Raw genomic sequence first — 21896 nt, 5'->3', positions numbered from 1 at the left:
CCTTTCTCAATTTTGAGCCATTCAGTTGTTCCATGTAAGGTTCTAACTGTTGCTCTTGACTCACATACAGGTTTTTCAGGAGGCAGGTAAGGTGGTCTGGTACACCAATCTCTTTAAGGGCTTTCTACAGTTTGTTATGATCTATACAGTCAAAGGCTTTAGTGTAGTCAAGGAAGCAGAAGAAGGTGTTTTTCTAGAATTCCTTTACTTTCTCTATGATCCAGCGAATGTTGGCAATTTGATCTCTGGTTCCTCTGCTTTGTCCAAACCCAGCTTGTACATCTGGAAGTTCTCAATTCAAGTACTGCTGAAGCCTAGCTTGAAGGATTTTGAGCATAACCTTACTAGCATGGGAAGTAAGTGCAATTGTCTGGTAGCTTGAACATTCTTTAGTACTGTCCTTATTTGGCATTGGGATGAAAATTGACCTTTTCCAGTCCTGTGGCCACTGCTAAGTTTTCCAAATTTGCTGACATATTGAGTGCAGCACTTTAATAGCATCATGTTTCAGGATTTTAAATAGCTGTGCTAAAATTCCATGACCTCCACTAGTTTTATTGGCAGCAGTGCTTCCTAAGGCCCACTTGACTGCACACTCTGGGATGTCTGGCTCTAAGTGAGTGACCACAGCATCGTGGTTATCTGGGTCAATAAAATCTTTTTTATACAGTTGTTCTGTGTATCCTTGCCATCTTTTCTTGATCTCTTCTGCTTCTATTAGATCCATACCGTTTTTGTCCTTTGTTATGCCCATCTTTACAGGAAATGTTCCTTTGATATCTCTAATTTTCTTGAAGAGATCTCAAGTCTTTTCCCATTCTGTTGTTTTCCTCTATTTCTTTGCATTGTTCATTGAAGAAGGCCTTCTTGTTTCTCTGTGTGCTTCCCTGATAGCTCAGCTGGTAAAGAATAGCCTGCAATGCAGGAGACCCTGGTTCGATTCCTGGGTCAGGAAGATCTGCTGGAGAAGGGAAAGGCTACCCACTCCAATATTCTTGGGCTTCCCTTGTGGCTCAGTTGCTAAAGAATCCGCCTGCAATGCGGCAGACCTGGGTTTGCTCCCTGAGTTGGGAAGATCCCCTGAAGAAGGGAAAGGCTACCCACTCCAGTATTCTGGCCTGGAGAATCCCATGGACTGTATAGTCCATGGGGTCACAAAGAGTCAGACTCGACTGCGTAACTTTCACTTTCACTTCTTGTTTCTCCTTGCAGTTCTCTGGAATTCTGCATTCATATACCTTTCCCTGTCTCCCTTGCTTGTCACTTCTCTTCTTTCCTCAGCTATTTGTAAGGCCTCCTCAGACAACCACTTTGCCTTTTTGCATTTCTTTTTCTTGCAGATGGTTTTGGTCCATACCTCCTATACAACATTACAAACTTCCGTCCGTAGTTCTTCAGGCACTGTGTTTACCAGAACTAATCTCTTGAATCTATTCATTACCTCCACTGTATAATTACAGGAAATTTGATTTAGGTTGTACCTGCGTGGCCTAGTGGTTTTCTCTGCTCTCTCTAGTTTAAGCCTGAATTTTGCTATAAGGAGCTGATGATTTGAGCCACATTCAGCTCCAGGTCTTGTTTTTGCTGACTGTGTAGAACTTCTGCATCTTCAGCTGCAAAGAATGTGATCAATCTGATTTCAGTATTGACCATCTGGTGATATCCATGTGTAAAGTCATCTCTGTGTTGTAAGAAAAGGGTGTTTGCTGTGACCAATGCATTCTCTTGGCAGAATTCTGTTAGCCTTTGCCTTGCTTCATTTTGTACTCCCAAGGCCAAACTTGCCTGTTACTGCAGGTATCTCTTGACCTCATATTTTTGCATTCCAATCCCCTATGATGAATAGGACATCGTTTTTTTTTTGGTGTTAGTTCTAGAAGGTCTTATAAGTCTTCATAGAACTGATCAACTTTAGCTTCTTCAGTGTCAGTGGTTGTGGTATAGACTTAGATTACTGTGATATTAAATGGTTTGCCTTGGAAATGAACCAAGATCCTTCTGTCATTTGTGAGACTGCACCCAAGTACTTCATTTCGGACAGTTTCATTGATTATGGGGGCTACTGCATTTCTTCTATGGGATTCTTGCCCACAGTAGTAGATATAATGGTCATCTGAGACCATTCAGGTATGACCTAAATCAAATCCCTTATGATTATACAGTGGAAGTGAGAAATAGATTTAAGGGCCTAGATCTGATAGATAGAGTGCCTGTTGAACTATGGAATGAGGTTCATGACATTGTACAGGAGACAGGGATCAAGAGCATCCCCATGGAAAAGAAATGCAAAAAAGCAAAATGGCTGTCTGGGGAGGCCTTACAAATAGCTGTGAAAAGAAGAGAAGTGAAAAGCAAAGGAGAAAAGGAAAGATATAAACATCTGAATGCAGAGTTCCAAAGAATAGCAAGAAGAGATAAGAAAGCCTTCTTCAGCAATCAATGCAAAGAAATAGAGGAAAACAACAGAATGGGAAAGACTAGAGATCTCTTCAAGAAAATGAGAGATACCAAAGGAACATTTCATGCAAAGATGGTCTCAATAAAGGACAAAAATGGTATGGACCTAACAGAAGCAGAAGATATTAAGAAGAGATGGCAAGAATACACAGAAGAACTGTACAAAAAAGATCTTCACGATCCAGATAATCACGATGGTGTGATCACTGACCTAGAGCCAGACATCCTGGAATGTGAAGTCAAGTGGGCCTTAGAAAGCATCATTACGAACAAAGCTAGTGGAGGTGATGGAATTCCAGTTGAGCTATTCCAAATCCTGAAAGATGATGCTGTGAAAGTGCTGCACTCAATATGCCAGCAAATTTGGAAAACTCAGCAGTGGCCACAGGACTGGAAAAGGTCAGTTTTCATCCCAATCCCAAAGAAAGGCAGTGCCAAAGAATGCTCAAACTACTGCACAATTGCACTCATCTCACACGCTAGTAAAGTAATGCTCAAAATTCTCCAAGCCAGGCTTCAGCAATATGTGAACCGTGAACTTCCTGATGTTCAAGCTGGTTTTAGAGAAGGCAGAGGAACCAGAGATCAAATTGCCAACATGCGCTGGATCATGGAAAAAGCAAGAGAGTTCCAGAAAAACATCTATTTCTGCTTTATTGACTATGCCAAAGCCTTTGACTGTGTGGATCACAATAAACTGTGGAAAATTCTGAAAGAGATGGGAATACCAGACTACCTGATCTGCCTCTTGAGAAATTTGTATGCAGGTCAGGAAACAACAGTTAGAACTGGACATGGAACAACAGACTGGTTCCAAATAGGAAAAGGAGTAGGTCAAGACTGTATATTGTCACCCTGTTTATTTAACTTATATGCAGAGTACATCATGAGAAACGCTGGGCTGGAAGAAACACAAGCTGAACTCAGGATTGCCGGGAGAAATATCAATAACCTCAGATATGCAGATGACACCACCCTTATGGCAGAAAGTGAAGAGGAACTAAAAAGCCTCTTGATGAAAGTGAAAGTGGAGAGTGAAAAAGTTGGCTTAAAGCTCAACATTCAGAAAACGAAGATCATGGCATCTGGTCCCATCACTTCTTGGGAAATAGATGGGGAACAGTGTTAGACTTTATTTTTGGGGGGCTCCAAAATCACTACAGATGGTGACTGCAGCCATGAAATTAAAAGACGCTTACTCCTTGGGAGGAAAGTTATGACCAACCTAGAGAGCATATTCAAAAGCAGAGACATTAGTTTGCCAACAAAGGTTCATCTAGTCAAGGCTATGGTTTTTCCTGTGGTCATGTATGGATGTGAGAGTTGGACTGGGAAGAAGGCTGAGCGCCGAAAAATTGATGCTTTTGAACTGTGGTGTTGGAGAAGACTCTTGAGAGTCCCTTGGACTGCAAGGAGATCCAACCAGTCCATTCTGAAGTAGATCAGCCCTGGGATTTCTTTGGAAGGAATGATGCTAAAGCTGAAACTCCAGTACTTTGGCCACCTCATGCGAAGAGTTGACTCATTGGAAAAGACTCTGATGCTGGGAGGGATTGGGGGCAGGAGGAGAAAGGGACGACAGAGGATGAGATGGCTGGATGGCATCACTGACTCGATGGACGTGAGTCTGGGTGAACTCCGGGAGTTGGTGATGGACAGGGAGGCCTGGAGTGCTGCAATTCATGGGGTCGCAAAGAGTCAGACACGACTGAGCGACTGATCTGATCTGATCTGATCCATTTTAATTCACTGATTCCTAAAATGTCGATGTTCAACACTCTTGCCATCTTCTCCTTGACCACATCCAATTTACCTTGATTCATGGACCTAAAATTTCAGGTTCCTATGCAATACTGTTCTTTACAGCATCAGACTTACTTCCATCACCAGTCACATCCACAACTAGCATCATTTCTGCTTTGGCCCAGCTGCTTCATTCTTTCTGGAGCTATTAGTGATTGCCCTCCACTTTTCCCCATTGGCACAAGGGACACTTTCTGAGCCCAGGGGCGGCGGGGAGCGAGGGGGATGGAGCTCATCTTTCGTTGTCTTATCTTTTTGCCTTTTTGTGCAGTTCATGGGGTCCTCACAGCAAGAATACTTGGAATGGTTTGCCATTCCCTCCTCCAGTGGAACACATTTTGTCAGAACTCTCCACTATGACCAATTGGTCTTCAGTGGCCCTGCATGGCATGGCTCATAGCTTCATTGAGTTACGCAAGCCCCTTCGCCACAGCAAGGCAGTGATCCATGAAGGCGGATGTAATCACAGGTCCTTAAAATCACAAAACCAGCAAAATAAACTATTTATAAAAAAGAAAATGAACACTGCTTCACCAGAAAATTGATAGTGATTGTCTGAGACGTAGAACAAAGGGTGAATTTATTTTCCTCCTTTCACTTCTAGTCCCCCCACCAACTTCCTGTAAAGAGTGTAAGACACTTTAAATGTTATATATAAAGGATAATGCTAATTCCTTTTAGAAACTGAAGCTAAGCTAATGTAGAAATTAACATAGGCTTTTTATATGTTTTAGACTTCAGAAATTAATGTGGAATTGATTTATACTCTGCAGACGTCTTGTTAAACACTATGATGATTGTGGTTTAGGTGCACAGACGAACAGTTCCCTGCTACCTCCAGATGCAGTGAGCAGTAATCTAAGGAAAAGTGGCCTGAAGAAGCCTGTGGTTGCTTCTTCATTAAAAAGGCAGGGTAAGTGTCCTTTCCCCAGAATAGGATAAAGAGGTGGAAAATTATCCTAAATAAGCCCAGGGGAATATAATCACATGAAATGTTGCATGTTGGCCCTCTAGATAAACAATAGCTAGCACCGAGGCCAAGATCTGTGCAATCCTTCCCACTGCCTCAAAACAAGCTCACAACCAAATTGTCTTTTAAATAACAAATGCAACAAAAATTACTGACATGATTTAGCATCATGGATTTTGTAGAATATTTTATTTTTGTTGCTCATTACCCACATGTAGTTGGTATAGGTGGTTCAAAACTGAAGAAGAAACATATTTTACAGTTATACAATGATAAATATTTGTTAAGAAATACAAAATTAGTGAAATTTGAAAACACTGAAAGGCAGTAACAGGAATATCATTCTGAATTTTTGAGACAGAATGACTTGATTTGAACATAACTTATAAATTTTTATATATATATATATCTCACTTTTCTGTGCAGAAGAGTTAATCCTGTATGTTTGGGGATCAGCATCTTCTTAACTCTCATATAATTTGGCGGGGTGATTAAAAATTAGACGTCATCTCTACGCTCACACTCTGGTTTTGAAGACAAGACCAATAAATACATAAATAGCAGATGGTGCATGTGTGTGTGCATGCTAAATCATTTCAGTCATGTCAGCAAATAGTACAAGACCAAATCTCAATTTTAATTAAGAACTTACACATTCTAAGAACAAATGTTTGTAGAAGGTCAGGAAGTAAACAAATTAAAAGTATCACTTTGATACAAAGAAAAAAGAAAATAGTTTTTCTTCCAGCTTATCATTAGATGCTTTTGCCTATGAGAATTTTAATTTTAAATGAATAGTAGTTTTGGCATCTTTACGTCTTTATGAAAAGGGGATATATACTTCAGACATGTGAAGACATTTCAGGAGAAGATATAGAACGGTAGGTCAGTATATAGACACACTCATCGGGAATCTGGTCAATTAATGGCTCTAAACCAACCATTCTTCAGCTTGCAGTTTGATGTTGAAAGGCTGCAAACTTTCTGTGGTTAATAATCTTAAACCTATTAGTCTCTCAGAGCTTCCTATTTCTTTTTTTTTCTTTCTCTAGATGGATTTTTTTTTAGATGGATTTTTAAAAAGAAAATCCCTGCAGTATTCCATTTCACTTAATTTACCTACTGTCATTGAATTTTGGCTTGTTGCTCTTTTGTATATTATAAACTCCTTAGCTTTTTCAGGGTTCAGTTAACTGTTAAATTCTGTAAGAAAAGATAAAAATTAATGAAGTTTTTTTTTTTTATTTCCTAGCCTGTGGTCAGCTGTTAGATGAGGCACAAGTGACCTTATCCTTCCAAGACTGGCTGGCCAGTGTCACAGAACGCATCCATCAAACCATGCACTATCAGTTTGATGGTAAGTGTTGGTCATCTAACTGCGCTGTTGCTGAAAGTCAGATAAATTAAAGTGATTGTGTATAGCTCTACTCTGTCTTGAAAAAAAAAAGTAATTGGGCTTCAGTCTAGAGGGCACTGGACCACAAGACGATAGAAATCTAAATGAAATAAAGGAATAATCACATAATTAAAATGCAGGACCAACAAAATTGAATTTGGTGATGGAAAAGAAAAACCACAGCAAATAATAAGTAAAAATAGACAGCCTTGGTCTTAGGGTGTGCATGGGTGTGTATTTGGTGAGGGAGATAACAAGCCTTAGAAGGTCACTCTAAACCCTCAAACTTAAAGCATGAGAGGAAAAAAGTACGGAAAAAAATCTAAATATGTGAGACTAAGATGAAAGTGAAAGTGAAGTCACTCAGTCGTGTCTGACTCTTTGTGACCCCATGGACTGTAGCCTACCAGGCTCCTCTGTCCATGGGATTTTCCAGGCAATAGTACTGGAGTGGATTGCCATTTCCTTCTCCAGCGGATCTTCCCTACCCAGGGATCGAACCCAGGTCTCCTGCATTGTAGGCAGACGCTTTACCATCTGAGCCACCAGGGAAGTCTGTGAGACTAAGATAGTTACATAAAATTACATGGATATGCTAAGGGCTTCCCTGGTGGCTCAGATGGTAAAGAATCCACCTGCAATGCAGGAGACCTGGGTTCAATCCCTGGATCGGGAAGATCCTCTGGACGAGGGCATGGCAACCCACTCCAGTATTATTCTTGCCTGGAGAATCCTCATGGTCAGAGAAGCCTGGTGGGCTACGGTCCATGGGGTCGAAAAGAGTCAGACATGACTGAGCTACTAAGCACAGCACATAGCACAGGTTTGCTAAGGAAGACTGGAGAACACAAGCTGCATTCAGGTTGATCATGATAGCCTCATAGAACCTCAGCAATTTCAGAAGTGGACCATCTACCAGGCCTTGCCCATTGCCTGAAGAGCATCCTTGATGGATGGTTTTCAGGTTTTGTGCAGTGGTGAGCAGCTCACTCCTTTCTGAGGCAGCTCATAACATTGTTGGACAGTGAGAGCTGTGAGGAAGGTCTTCCTCATACTAAGGGGAAATGTTTGCTAATAATACTTCCTGTTGGTTTTAGTCTGCGCCCCAGCCACATGGAGTAATTTTCTGTTCCCGTTTTCAAGTAACAGTCCCTGCTACCACACACACCCATTGGCCTGCATGACAGGTCTTCTCTTTTCCAAGTGATACATCTCAGGTCTTCAAACATTCCTCGTGGCATTATTTACAAACCTCACAACATTTTGATGTTCTTTGCTGAATATGTTGAAGTTTATGAATATCATTTAAATATAAAGCACCCCAAAGGGAATAGTAGCCCAACAGCAGACACTCAGTAGGAGGAGATGAGTTGAAGAGTTGGAGCAGTTGTGGCTTCATGTGAAGAAAGGAATAAGAATGAAGGTGTTGAAATACATGCTTAGTTTTATATACCTTGGTTCAGAATAAATAAAATTTAATCAGAAATAAAATTTTAGAAGTTATTTTTAGAAAAACAAAATAAACTAGGGAAATTTAGGGATTTCCCTGGTGGTCTAGTGGCTAAGATGACACAATCCCAGTGCAGGGGGCCTGGGTTTGATCCCTGGTCAGCGAACTAGCTCCCACATGCTGCAACTAAAGATTTGGCATGCTGCAAAGATAGAAGATCATTAAAAAAAAAACAAAAAACTAGGGAAGGTTAAAAAGAGAGTCTATTTTTCTCTTCTTTTAAAATTTCATTTATTTATATATTTTTTGAAATAATATAATAAATATCTACTAACCCACCTCCCAAAACATAAAATAGAACATTGACAATAATGTAAGCTGTAAACTATGGCCCTTTTTCATCCCATTCCTTATACCACCCTCTCTCACCATCTCTATTGCCACCACCTTTGTCAAAGTCACCATCAGCTCCCTCCAGCACTGTGATTCTGTGTCTTTTACAAGGGTTTTTCAAGATTAATTTATAAACCTAAACCCTAGCATTCCGTCAGCTGAGTTCTGGTGAGTTAGCACTTTTAGAGTCGTAATGATCTTTGCATGTAGCCTATAATCTAATTTCAAGATGAAACTTTAAAATTCCTTTCTTCAGTGACTTCTCTAAATTGCCTATATGGGAATTCCCTGGTGGTCCAGTGGTCAGGACTTCACATTTTCACTGCTGAGGGCGAAGGTTCAATCCCTGGTTCGGGAAGTAAGATCCTGCAAATCAGGCCACATGGCTAAAAATAAAATCAACTACATATATATTAATATTCAAAAGTGTGTTAGTCGCTCAGTCATGTCTGACTTTTTGTGACCCTGTGGACTATAGCCCACCAGGCTCCTCTGTCCATGGAATTCTCCAGGTAAGAATACTGAAGTGACAGCCATTCCCTCCTCCAGGGTATCTTCCCAACCCAGGGATTGAACCCAGGTCTCCCGAGTTGCAGGCAGATTCTTTACAATCTGAGCCACCAGGGAAGCCCCTATATTAATATTATAGTGGCTCAAAAGCAATGACAGTTTTGTTATTGACATTCTACATTCAATTAAGCAGGTAAAATCAATTGAAAGGATGTAAAATCTTAATATGAAATTCCAGAAAACCTTTTATTTTTCTTGATTTGATCTTTATTTCAAAAAAGGTATCTGAACTGTCTTTAAGAACTGCTCTTTAAGTTGCATCCAGGGAGGTGGAAGTTACTTATTAATCCACTTGGTTCTGGATGTTTTTGCTCTGTTGGAGCTTGACCCTTGGGCAGAGTTAGTAAGAAAAACTCTGAATTTTTTCAACCTCTCCCCTGAACACTATTTTCTGTTGACGTTTTGTTGACCTAGTGTTTTGTAAGTTTTTTAAAAGAAGTTTGTTAAGTATTTTCAAACAGTTTTCCTACCTTCAGATCAGAGAGAAGACTGATGCTTATTGGATGGTGTCCTAACTTTGCAGCCTCTGGCACTCACAGTTCTGGCCATCTAAGAGCATGAACGCAAGCAGCAAGTGCCTGGGAGAGTGAGCAGGAGTGAATCAAGTTTACCTTCTCAACTCAGCCTCAATGTCCTCATCTCATTTCATGTCCTCTTTAAAGGGAGAAGTCTGTGCTGTGGTGGCGTTTACAAAATTGAGGACTAGAAAAGTTATTTTTGGTAGATGACAAGAATAGGTTATAATTGCAAGGGATCAGGAGTAGAGCGAGTGACAGTGCTAGATTCATAAAGGTCCATCAAAGCTCGTTTTTGCCTCTGTATAAAGAAGTCTCGGTGGTATTTTTAGTTATTACTGCTCATTAGTTCCATTTCCTCTACTTTCCCCTCCACACCAGAATGTTTCTTTAAATGAGTTCTTCTTATTTCCTGTAGGCAAACCAGAGCCACTGGTTTTCCACATTCCTCAGTCCTTTTTTGATGCCCTGCAACAGAGAATATCCATCGGCAGTGCGAAGAAACGGCTTCCCAACTCTACCACAGGTACAAGATGTTTCTTTAGGAATAGCCGTAGATATCTGGACCTTACAGAATTATGTTTGGGAAAATCTGTGCAGGATTTTCAGGATTAGGTCTTCTAGTTACATGCTCAGAGCATGAAGCCTTAGCCCATCAGCTCTTAGAATAATGATCACACACTTCAAAGGCCTCATGCTTATTCTAGTAAGAATTGACGGAAAGATTCAGAGAGCACAACTTGATGAAAGAACCACCAATGAAGGGCAATGAAGGTGCCCACCAAGAAATTGGGTATTTTCTAGATAAGAGCCAGTTTCAACAAAAACATTGCAAGCTCCAGTTGTTATTTGGGCTGGCTTCTTGGAAGCATATTACAGTATGTGTTAAACACTAAAACTTTTTTTTCACGATTCCTGATTTTTGATAGAGGGAGATTTTCTTTTTGGAGTGATTCTCAGGCTCGGTACATTTTACCATTACAGTATTCTGGTACTTATTTCTTGATTTTATATAATATCTTTCTACTAGAGATCTCAAGATACTTATTAGGTAGTATAGAAAAATGAGGGAGAGAAAAGGAGGAAGAAAAGATTGCTCAGGGGCAAATAGCCCAAGAGTGTCTGTAGTTGGAAATCAGAGCTATTTCTTCAGTAAATTGTTATTTGATGATATAATAGGGACTAAAGTTTAATTCTGGAGAATTCCATGGACAAAGCAGCCTGGCAGGCTACAGTCCACGGGATCACAGAATTGGACATGACTGAGCAACTAACGCTTTCACTTTCACTTTAAATGGTACATACAGTGAATCACTCCGTTTAGGGCCAAAAAAATCTCCCATCTTTACACCTTATCTCTCTAACGTTTGAAACAATGTTGATTCTTCCCGTTTACACTTGAGGTCTAATATATTAATTTTAACCCATCCCTTAGATGTTTTTAGGCCCTTCAGTGGAACTCCTTTATAATCGGGAGGCAGGGTAATAATAGATTGGCAACCGCATGAGCAAAGTTTAAACTCCATGTAATTATTTTAAGGACTCTGATTTGACCTCTGCTGTATCTAAAGTTGTAAGAAGCTGTTTTATAATGGAGTCTTATGTCTGTAGTTTTATGAAACAAAGAAAGAAATTTCTAAGATGCCCAAAATTAGTACCTCAAGGAAGCATCAGAGACTTCATATAGCAAAAATCCGTATCATTTGGTTCACCACATTTTGCCAAAACCCTGTTTATAGATTTGCTTCTAGAATTCCATTTTTAGGGATTTCCCTGGTGGTCCAGTGATTAGGGCTCAGTGCTTTCAGTGCCAGGGCCTGAGTTTGATCCCTGGTCAGGTAACCAAGAGCCTGAAAGCCATGCAGCACAGCCAAAAAAGAAAAAATAGCATTTTTTAAAAATTTTTATTTATTTATTTTTGGCTGTGCTGGATCTTCCTTGCTGCTTGTGGGCTTTTCTCTAGTTGTAGAGAGCGGGGTCTACTCTCAACTTACATTGTACAGGCTTCTCATAGCAGTGGTTTCCCTTGTTACTGACCATGGGCTCTAGAGTGCTTGGGCTCCAGTAGTTGCAGCTCCCAGGCTCTAGACCATAGGCTCAGTAGTTGTGGCACACGGGCTTAGTTGCTCCAGAGCATGTGGGATCTTCTGGGACCAGGGATTGAACCCAGGTCTTCTGCATTGACAGGCGGATTCTTTACCACTAAGCTACCAGGAAAGCCCAGGATTTCTTTTTTAGAGGGCAAGATTCTATAAGGCACGGATATCACTTCACTGAACTCTCTAGAAACTAAAATGACAAATTCAGTGAAAGAGCACAGGTAATGCTATTATTTTTCAGTAGTTAATTTTGTCCCCTTTTTTTACCTTAAAGCTTTTGTTCGCAAAGATGCCTTGCCACTGGGAACCTTTTCCAAGTATACCTGGCATATCACGAATATCCTGCAGGTTAAACAAATCTTAGATACCCCGGAGGTAAGAGCTGATTTCTACAACACTGGGAGGGCAGAGTGGGGAAGAGAGAGAAGCAAGTGCAGGAAGCACCAGCTCGTTGAGTTACAGACACTACAGAGAATTCCTTTTGTTCATCCTAAGAGATTATTCAGGAACATTTGTGACTTTATGGTTCCAACTCTGATTTTAATAGGTATTCACTGGAACCTGAGGTTGTATTCTTTTTGAAATTGGAGCATCCTTTTTTCTTTGCCTTTGGGATGAGAAAACAAGGATGCTTTTTCTTGTAAATTAAATAATGCTCCCCTACTATCTGTGGTGAGCCCTAGATTAACTGGCAGGCACCTGGGAAGTATATGTATAATTTGAGATGATATGCTACTTGTGAAGTCAGTAGGTCCAGCACAATTTAGTGTCCCTCTCCAAACTGCAATTGAGTTCTCATTAGAGAAATGATTCTTAGTTTGTGTTCCTTTTTACAGGGATAGTATTAGACATTTTTAAACATTTTTTTCAAGCAGATCCTAAAAACTTGAGGATTTTCCCTTCCTATGATAATGAAATATTGTGGAAAACCCAACATCATGTGATTTCATACATTAAGATTAGCTTGATTGCAAGGCGTTGTTATGTTCAGAAAAATAATAAATTGGTATTTGTAGAACTTACATGTAAACACTAGGGAAGACTTATGTTAGCCCTAGGCTAACATAAAGACAATGGAGGAACTTCTTTAAATGCAGGATGTCACAGAAAGAAACATATGGTGTGCAGGGAGGCACCGAAACAACCCAGAGTAAAGTCAAGTTGCCGAGCTTCTGTCTGTTGCACATCACTTACCTATATCACCCCATTCCAGCTCACAGCCATGACTTGGTGTGGACTGTGTTTTGCAGATGAGAAACAGGCTGTGGGAAGCTCAGCCTGCTGTTTAGTGGCAAAGATAAAACTCAGTTCAGGCGTTGTCTGACTCAGTGCCAAGGAGGGTGGAAACACACAAGACATGCGCCATAGGTGTTGTCGGTAGAGTTTTTAGGAGAAGACTGCTGCCAGCAGAGCAGTGAGGAAGGAATAAAGTGACTTTAGAGCAGATCTGTGCCAGCAGCAGTTATGTAGCCATGAAGGTATTAGGGGTTCAGTTCACTAGGGTTTGGCTGGAATTCAAATTAAAGTTGTAGAAAAAAAGGGAAAGCCATGAACAATATATAGGAGAAAAGGCAGAACTGTTGAAAATACAAGGGAAAGTCTTGAGTGCACTTGAAAGAATGAATAAAACCCACTGTCATCCAGTGTTTGTCTACTTGTAAAGGTTTTCCTTTCTCACCTTTCTGGGTATTGTCTCCATGTCCAGATGCCTTTGGAAATCACCCGGAGTTTTATCCAGAACCGAGATGGGACCTATGAGCTGTTTAAATGTCCTAAAGTAGAAGTAGAGAGCATAGCAGAAACCTATGGTCGTATAGAAAAGCAACCAGTGCTGCGACCCTTGGAACTAAAAACTTTTCTCAAAGTTGGTAAGTAAATTGGTGGTTTCAATAGCACACCTTCCTCTGAAGGTCACCTGTGTGTATTATGCTGTCCTGGACTTTGGGTCTTGCCCTTAAGCGAAGAAGACACATTCATACATTTTGTAAAGGCAGTCATGGGATAAGGTGTTTTGTTTCATTTGAGCCACTGCTTTTAAAATAAAATTAGAGAAGCAATACCTGTTCATTATATAGAAATCATAGATTTCACTATAGAGCATAAAGAAAAATAAAAACCACCGATAATCCCGCCCGCCATGCTTCCCAAGTGACCCTAGTGGTAAAGAACCCGCCTGCCAATGCAGGAGACGTAAGAGAGAAGACGGGAAGATCTCCTGGAGGAGGAAATGGCAACCCACTCCGGTATTCTTGTCTGGAAAATCCTGTGGACAGAGGAACCTGGCAGGCTGCAGGAAAAGCCCACCAGGGTCCTCTGTCCATGGGGTCGCAAAGAGTTGGACATGACTGAAGTGTACACTCTTTTTTTTTTTCTGTGCATAGAAAGAGTTTCTGAAACATGGTATCATATCTAAATAGCTTTTACCACTTAAAAATATATCATGAACAACTTTCCATGTCTGTCTTCAACATTATTTTAGACTTTTTTATTATTATAAAACATATATAATATAAAACTTAACATTTTAACCATTTTTAAGCATAAAATTTTTCTGCCATAAAGTGCTTTGGCATTGTTATGCAACCATCCCTACCATTCGTCTCCAAAAGTTTTTCATCTTCCTCAACTGAAACTGTCCCCACTAAATACTAATCCGCATTCCTGCCTCCCCCAACCCTAGTTACCATTCCACTTTCTGTCTGTATGAATTTGACTACTTAAATTAGAATCATACAATTTTTGTCCTTTTGTTAATGGTTTAGTTCATGTACCATAATGTCTTCAATGTTCATCCACGTTGTAGCATATGTCAAATTTTCTTTCTAAGGCTGAGAAATGTTTCATTATATGTATAGACTACACTTTGTGTATCCATTCATCTGTCTGGATACTTGGATTGCTTGATCTTTTGGCTATTGTGAATATGACATTTTTAAACAGGTGCATAAAATTCATTCATTAAGTTATCTTACTCTGATCAACCCTGAGTTTAAGTTATATCAGACTTTTTGCTATTATAAACAATGCTTCCTTTTATAATTAACTTCCTTTTAGAAGAATCTTTTATGGCCTTAATTATTTCCTAACTTATTTAGGATATTTTGGGGGATAAATTCTTAAAAGTTAAATTGGAGGACTTCCCTGGTAACACAGTGGAAAAGAACCCGCCTGCCAATCAAACCTGACACAGGTTCGATTCCTGGTCTGGGACGATTCCACATGCCTCGGAGCAACTAAGACTGGACTGGGTGCCACAACCACTGAGCCTGAGCTCTGCAATGAGAGAAGCCACAACGAGAAGCCCGAGCACCGCAGCTAGAGAGTGGCCCCCAGTCACCACAACTAGAGAAAGCCCTGCACAGCAACGAAGATCCAGTGCAACCAGAAATAAATAGAATTATTTAAAAAAAGAAAAGTGAAATTGGAGCGTCAAAGTTTATTTACATTTTTAGGACTTTTGATTTTTTTTGTCACACTGCTCTCCAGAAAGATGGTACTAATTCTACACTTTACTCCTGCTAACCATGTATGAAAGAGTTTCTCTTTTTTAATCTTTGTTGATCTGATAGGCAAAAAATATCCTATCATTCTTTTAATTTACATTACCCTCAAATATCAATGAGTAAGTTTTTCAATTAGTCATTTGTATTTGATGAGTTGCTTTTGCTTTGTCTATTTTTAACTGAGGGATTTTAGCAATAATGACACCTGCAACAAAATGCACTTAATGAGCCATGTGCTGGGTGTTATTTTAAGTGCTTTACATAGATTAATTCACTTAATGCTCATCGGCCTACTCAGGGCCTATCACATCTGTAAATGTGATCCCCATTTACAGATGAATAAACCGAGGTGAAGATAGGTACAGTATCCTGCCCAGAGTTACAGAGCTAGTGAAGTGGTAGAGCTGATCTTCAACCCCAGGCAGTCAGAGCCTTCACTCCTAGCCATCCAGGCAGTACTCACTCACCTGTCTTTCCACTAACTAGGCTATAAGCACTTTCAGGGCAGTGAACTATGTCATGGAGAAATTTAGAATTTGTAATTATTTTGTCAAACTCCTGTGAAATATATTTTTGACTACTCTTGTGAGTAAGATGTTTGTCATGTGTCTAACTGGTTACTGCCAGTGTATGGGAAGCTTTTGATTTTGGTATGCATGCATGCTAAGTCACTTCAGTCGTGTCTGCTTCTTTGCAACCCCAGAGATTGTGTAACCTGCCCTCCTCTGTCCATGGGATTCTCCAGGCAAGAGTACTGGAGTGGGTTGCCATGCCCTTCTCCAGATTTTGGTATAATTACTATCAGATTGCTGTCCTTAATGAGTTCCTATTAGTGATGATAGTTGTTTACCTGTTGGTTTTTGGGAAATTAATTATATCACTTGAAAAATGATGACAAATTTGTTTCCTATCAAGTGTTTATACCATTGTTTTTTTCTTATTAAATTACCTACAACTTCAAGAGCAACAGTGAATAATAGTAAAGCTAGCAGCTGTGATTTTCATTTTATTATAGTAAAATTATTGTTTTTACTATAATAAAACTCCCCCAGCATAGCATTTTCCAACTGTCTTGAAGAAGAGATAGTGATAAATATTCTCTGAAAAAAGTGTTCCGTGATCTGATAAGTTTGAAAAATGCTATATACTGTCTTTCTTTGATTTGAAGACCCTTGAATGTAAGATGTTCAGTCAACTTTGTAATAACTTTTTTGGTTGGAAAAGAAATTTTGCCATATGAAAACTTCCCTAGTTGTAAGATACACTCAGATCTCAGAAAATGTTACAATTGGAGTAGGGAGGCAGTAGTGAGTAGTGTCTTACAATATAATGTATCTCTCTTAGTAACTCATCCTATAAATCTACATATTAAAAAGATCCTGAAATAAAGATTTGTACTGAACTTTATATAACTTAAAATTTCCCCAATTTATTTGACCAGTGAACTCTTTTCAGGGGAATGCCATTAGTATTTCATATAGAATACATTTCTGGAAAAAGCTGCTCTAAGTTTCACTAGTAAATAATGAACTATTGATTATTTCAGATAAAATTTTTTATTTTAATAGCATATCATATTCTTAGTTTATTAAGTTATTTTTATTTGGAGCTATAATTGATTTTTAATATAGTTTTTAAAAAAATATTTTTATTTATTCATTTATATTTTGGCCTTGCCACACAGCTTGCAGGAGTTCATCAACCAGGAATTGAACCTGGGCCATAGCAGTGAAAGTGCTAAATACTAACCACTAGACCACCAGGCAGCTCCCTGGAATTGAATTTTTTTTAAATACCTTTTTACCATCTTTTGAGAAACCTCTAAAGATAAACTCTACTGACCCAAGTGCAATGAAATTTAAGTACAGTTGATGTCCAATATGAATTTTAGGAATCAATTTCTAATATTGAAATAATCTTGCATTTCTGGAATAAATCCTATGTGGCCTTTTTTCTTTTAATATATATGTAGATTCTATTTGCTAATACTTTATTTAGGATTTTTTATTATCTATTCATAAGTATTCAGTTCAGTCCAGTCCAGTCGCTCAGCCGTGTCTGACTCTTTGCGACCCCATGAACCACAGCACGCCAGGCCTCCCTGTCCATCACCAACTCCCGGACTCCACCCAAACCCATGTCCATTGAGTCAGTGATGCCATCCAACCATCTCATCTTCTGTCATCCCCTTCTCCTCCTGCCCTCAATCTTTCCCAGCATCAGGGTCTTTTCCAATGAGTCAGCTCTTCGCATCAGGTGGCCAAAGTACTGGAGTTTCAGCTTCAGCATCAGTCCTTCCAATAAACACCTAGGACTGATCTCCTTTAGGATGGACTGGTTGGATCTCCTTGCAGTCCAAGGGACTCTCAAGAGTCTTCTCCAACACTGCAGTTCAAAAGCATCAATTCTTCAGTGCTCAGCTTTCTTCACAGTCCAACTCTCACATCCATACATGGCTACTGGAAAAACCATAGCCTTGACTAGACGGACCTTTGTTGGCAAAGTAGTATCTCTGCTTTTGAATATGCTATCTAGGTTGGTCATAACTTTCCTTCCAAGGAGTAAGCATCTTTTAATTTCATGGCTGCAATCACCATCTGTAGTGATTTTGGAGCCCAGAAAAATAAAGTCTGACACTGTTTCCACTGTTTCCCCATCTATTTCCCATGAAGTGATGGGACCGGATACCACAATCTTAGTTTTCTGAATGTTGAGCTTTACTTTTTGAGTAAAAAAGTACTGTTGAGCCAATTTTTTCACTCTCCTCTTTCACTTTCATAAAGAGGGTTATTAATTGCCTACAATTTCTTTTTTGGAGGCTATCTTTTTTGGGTCTTGGTAGTAGTTATATAGAAAATGATTTGTGTGTTTTGAACTATTTTCCACTTTTGTCTGTTAAACTTTCCGAACTCTTTATAAACTTTTTCTAACATTTTCTTGGAACTTTTTAATTTTTATACCTTTTGGAATTATCAGTTAATTTTTAAAATTCATGTTTGATAATAGGAACATTTAAGGTTCTTCTTATTAATATCTAAATAGTCTATAATCATAGTTTAGTTTCTGTGTTCCCAATACTTTGTATTTAAAATTTCTATTTGGTTGAGGCTTTTGATTTCTATATTCTTTTTTTTTTTTATTTCTATATTCTTAAGTATCCATTCCTACTTTTATTATTTTGAGTTCAGAAGATGTGCCTTTTCAATTTTTTTAAAGGAATTTAAAAATATTTTCTCACTAACCTAATGTATGATATGAATTTGTGCTAGCAAACGTGTTATTATTTATCCAATATAAAATTTTGTGTAGCTTTAAGATTTGTAAAACTTAGATAGCAGAGTTGTAATACAATTTACTACTACAGTTTTGTTTCTCTAAATGCCTTCTGATATTGCAAAAGCCTTTAAGTATTGTAATGCATTGTTTTTTGGTACATTAGAGTTATTGACTGGAGAAGGCAATGGCACCCCACTCCAGTACTCTTGCCTGGAAAATCCCATGGATAGAGGAGCCTGGTAGGCCGCAGTCCATGGGGTCGCTGAGGGTCAGACATGACTGAGCGACTTCACTTTCACTTTTCACTTTCACACACTGGAGAAGGAAATGGTAACCCACTCCAGTGTTCTTGCCTGGAGAATCCCAGGGACGGGGGACCCTGGTGGGCTGCCGTCTACGGGGTCGCACAGAGTCGGACACAACTAAAGTGACTTAGCAGCAGCAGCAGCAGAGTTATTGATAGATATCAATGGAAATATATTATCTTAGTCCATTTGGACTGCTGTAACAGAATACTGTAAACTGGGTGACTTAGACAACAGAGATTTATTTCTCACAGTTCTGCAGGGTGGGAAGTCCAAGATTCCTACAGATTCGATGTCTGATGAGGGCCTGCATCCTGCTTCAAAGATAGCCATCAGCAGGCTTCTCTCTGTGTCCTCACATTTTGGAAAGAGCATAGATGTCTCTGGGGTTTTAAATAAAGGCATTCAAATCTCACTCATCAGGGCTCTTCCCTCATGACCTAATCACCTCCCAAAGACCCCGCCTCCAAGTACTGTCAACATTGGGGATTAGGTTTTCAATTTATGAATTTTGGGAGGATACAATAGTATTAGGGAGAAATTTTAGAGAATATAGATTCAGCCTATAGCAATAGTTCATCAATTTAAAAATAACATCTGCCTTTAATTTGTCTTTATTCAGTATTACAACAGTGACACCAGCTTTCTTTTGTTTTACATTTTTCTGATGATTGCCATCCTTTTAACTTTTTTGTGACACTTTGTTCTTGTTGAATCTCTTATCAGTATTATATTATTTTTATTTTTTCTCTGACTTTAATATATCCCCTTTACCATAATTAATATGGTTGGCCTTCTGTCTTCTTATTTTATTATTATTATTATTGAATATTTTTGGCTGTGCTGGGTCTTCTTTGCGGTGCAGGCTTTTCTCTACTTGCAGCAGGGCTACTCCCCAGTTGCCCTGTGCAGACTTCTCACTTCGGCGGTGGCTTCTCTTGTCGCGGAACATGAGCACTAGGGTGCACAGGCTTCCGTAGTTGCCCCTCCCTGGCTTAGAGCACAGGCTCAGTAGTTGTGGCTCATGGGCTTTGTTGGTCCTCAGCACGTGGGGTCTTCCCAGATCAGGGACTGAACCCGTGTTTCCAGCACTGACAGGCAGAATCTTTACCACTGAGCCACCAGGAAAACCCCCTTTTTGTTTTTTCTGTTTTTTTGCTAAATGGACTATGTCTTCTATGTTTATTGTCTCCATGTTTTAGAGGTGATACTATATGCTTATTTTTAATTCTGCTAGTACTTTATATTTATTCAAGAGCATTCTTTAATCTGAGTTTTTCACATTTAAATCTTTAATATTCTGGACTTTATCTTGATGTAAGTTATGAAGCAAGATTCTGTCATCTTTTAGTTTCTTCCAGATAATTATGTAGTTGATGCACCCCATTTGTTATAAGAAACACTTACTTGTATTTCTTACACTAATTGAAAATACCATTTTGGCCTTATCTTAAATTCCTCTTCTTTTTGTATCCATTTTGGATCTTTCTGTTTTGTTCTTTTTGTCTGTCTAGATATATGCCATTACAACTCTCTTGTGGTTATTATGGATTTGTAATCTATTTTAGAACCATTTGGATTTTAATTCTGTTTCTTTCTGGTTTCCTTGAAACTTGACCTTTTCTTGCTAGTCTCCCTTTTCCTCTCATCCAGCTGTCTTTCCCTCTTAGCCTGGCCTCTCCTTATGATTCTTTTGGCCCTATTTTCATCCAGGCTAGGTCTTATTTTATTTGAGAATGCCAGACAGTTCCCTGAAATTTTATTTTGGATAGATAGAGCAGTAATCACTTTTCCCTTGCCTTGATTATTCTTGTTGCCCCCCCTCCCTTTTTTCCTTCTCACACAGTTTTTTTTTTTTTTTTTTTACTTCTTTTTCTTTTTAAAATTTGTGAAAATTTATTTTGGAATTGTACTAATCACTTCTTTTTTCTTTTCTTTTTTATCTTCAGGCAACACTTCCCCAGATCAAAAGGAGCCAACACCTTTCATCATCGAGTGGATCCCAGATATTCTTCCCCAATCCAAGATTGGTGAGCTTCGAATCAAGTTTGAGTATGGGCACCACCGCAACGGGCATGTGGCAGAGTACCAAGACCAGCGGCCCCCCTTGGACCAGCCCTTGGAACTGGCCCCTCTGACCACCATCACTTTCCCTTGAAGCAAAACAAGAGTCTTTTGCTGCTAAATTTGCACATCCCCACCCTTTGACAACTTTAAATACTAGTTAGACACTTAGATGGCTCTGTTCCTTAGTGAACTACTCTTAGCTAAGATGCAGTTTCTCAGTGCATTCAAGTGAATTCTTTCGAAGAAAAACTCTTCTTGTAAATAGCCCTTTTGGTGCTGCTGTGTATAGTCTTCATTTAACTTGGATGATATTCCTAGGTAGAGTTTTTAAAGAAACAGAAAACCAGCTCACTTATCTTCCTGAAGGACTCACCTTCAGAGTTTGTTTCAACCTTTTCCTAATTCTCTAAGAAGTCAGCAGCACTCCACCTTATACTAACATGTTGGAAAATTAATAATACCTTGGTTAGGGCAAAATGTTGAAGATCATCCTGACAGAGTTCCAATCATATCCTTTTATTTTCTTCTCAAATAAAGCACAGTGTCACTAGTTTTTATAAATTATATCTTGTGTTGGCCTAATTATAAAAGTATAAACCTTTTGGGAGATTTAGGTGATAGTGAACTAGGAAAAAGAGATTCAGGTGTCAAGGCAATATTGATTGACGTTTCAAACTAATGCTTGTAATTGCTTGTTCACTTGATTTTTATTTCCTTCATTACTCTCCAAAAAGCTTAACAGGTGGTAAGATTCAGTTTCTATTTTTTAATTCACTGATCACAGAATGGAGATACTGAAAGTCACAGAATAGAAGCCTGCCTTTAAGGAGAAAAGAAGAGAATGGAACATTTCCTATTTGCCTGTTACATCCCAGGCATTTTCATTTATAATCTCACTTAATCATTTTTCTCATTTAGTCCTCATCATTATTTGAATTTAGCCACCACTCCTTCTTTTATAAAGTTACACAGTCTCTCTGAGATTAAGTATCTTACTGGAAATAGCATTAAAAATGTTTCATTTTATTCCAAAGTGCATGTTCTTTCCACTTTATCATATTGCTTTATAATATAAATTCTTCATAATTCATT

At 39.0% G+C, this 21896-nt stretch overlaps 1 protein-coding gene and 1 non-coding gene across 4 annotated transcripts in view; one reads left to right on the top strand and one right to left on the bottom strand.

The window, feature by feature from the left end:
* C11H2orf42 (chromosome 11 C2orf42 homolog) overlaps positions 1–21368 on the top strand; it is a 38842-nt gene extending 17474 nt beyond the window's left edge. For 2 of the 3 annotated variants that reach the window (XM_055540558.1, XM_055540557.1), the window contains exons 5-10: positions 5069–5173; positions 6483–6587; positions 9973–10080; positions 11928–12028; positions 13359–13521; positions 20687–21368. In XM_055540558.1, the coding sequence (XP_055396533.1) occupies positions 5069–5173; positions 6483–6587; positions 9973–10080; positions 11928–12028; positions 13359–13521; positions 20687–20895 (791 nt within the window). In that variant the 3' untranslated portion in view covers positions 20896–21368. The remainder of the gene's footprint in view (positions 1–5068; positions 5174–6482; positions 6588–9972; positions 10081–11927; positions 12029–13358; positions 13522–20686) is intronic. The other variant, XM_055540559.1, reaches the window with a different exon arrangement.
* Positions 7107–7178, bottom strand: TRNAC-ACA (transfer RNA cysteine (anticodon ACA)). Its single transcript has one exon. It is a non-coding gene; the product is annotated as a tRNA-Cys (tRNA).
* Positions 21369–21896: the final 528 nt, after the last annotated feature.

The sequence above is a fragment of the Bubalus kerabau genome, chromosome 11 (genome assembly GCF_029407905.1).
Source record: "Bubalus kerabau isolate K-KA32 ecotype Philippines breed swamp buffalo chromosome 11, PCC_UOA_SB_1v2, whole genome shotgun sequence".
Lineage (NCBI taxonomy): Eukaryota > Metazoa > Chordata > Mammalia > Artiodactyla > Bovidae > Bubalus > Bubalus kerabau.
The sequence above is the reverse complement of the archived record's forward strand: the minus strand, read 5'-3'. Positions and strand labels throughout refer to the sequence as shown.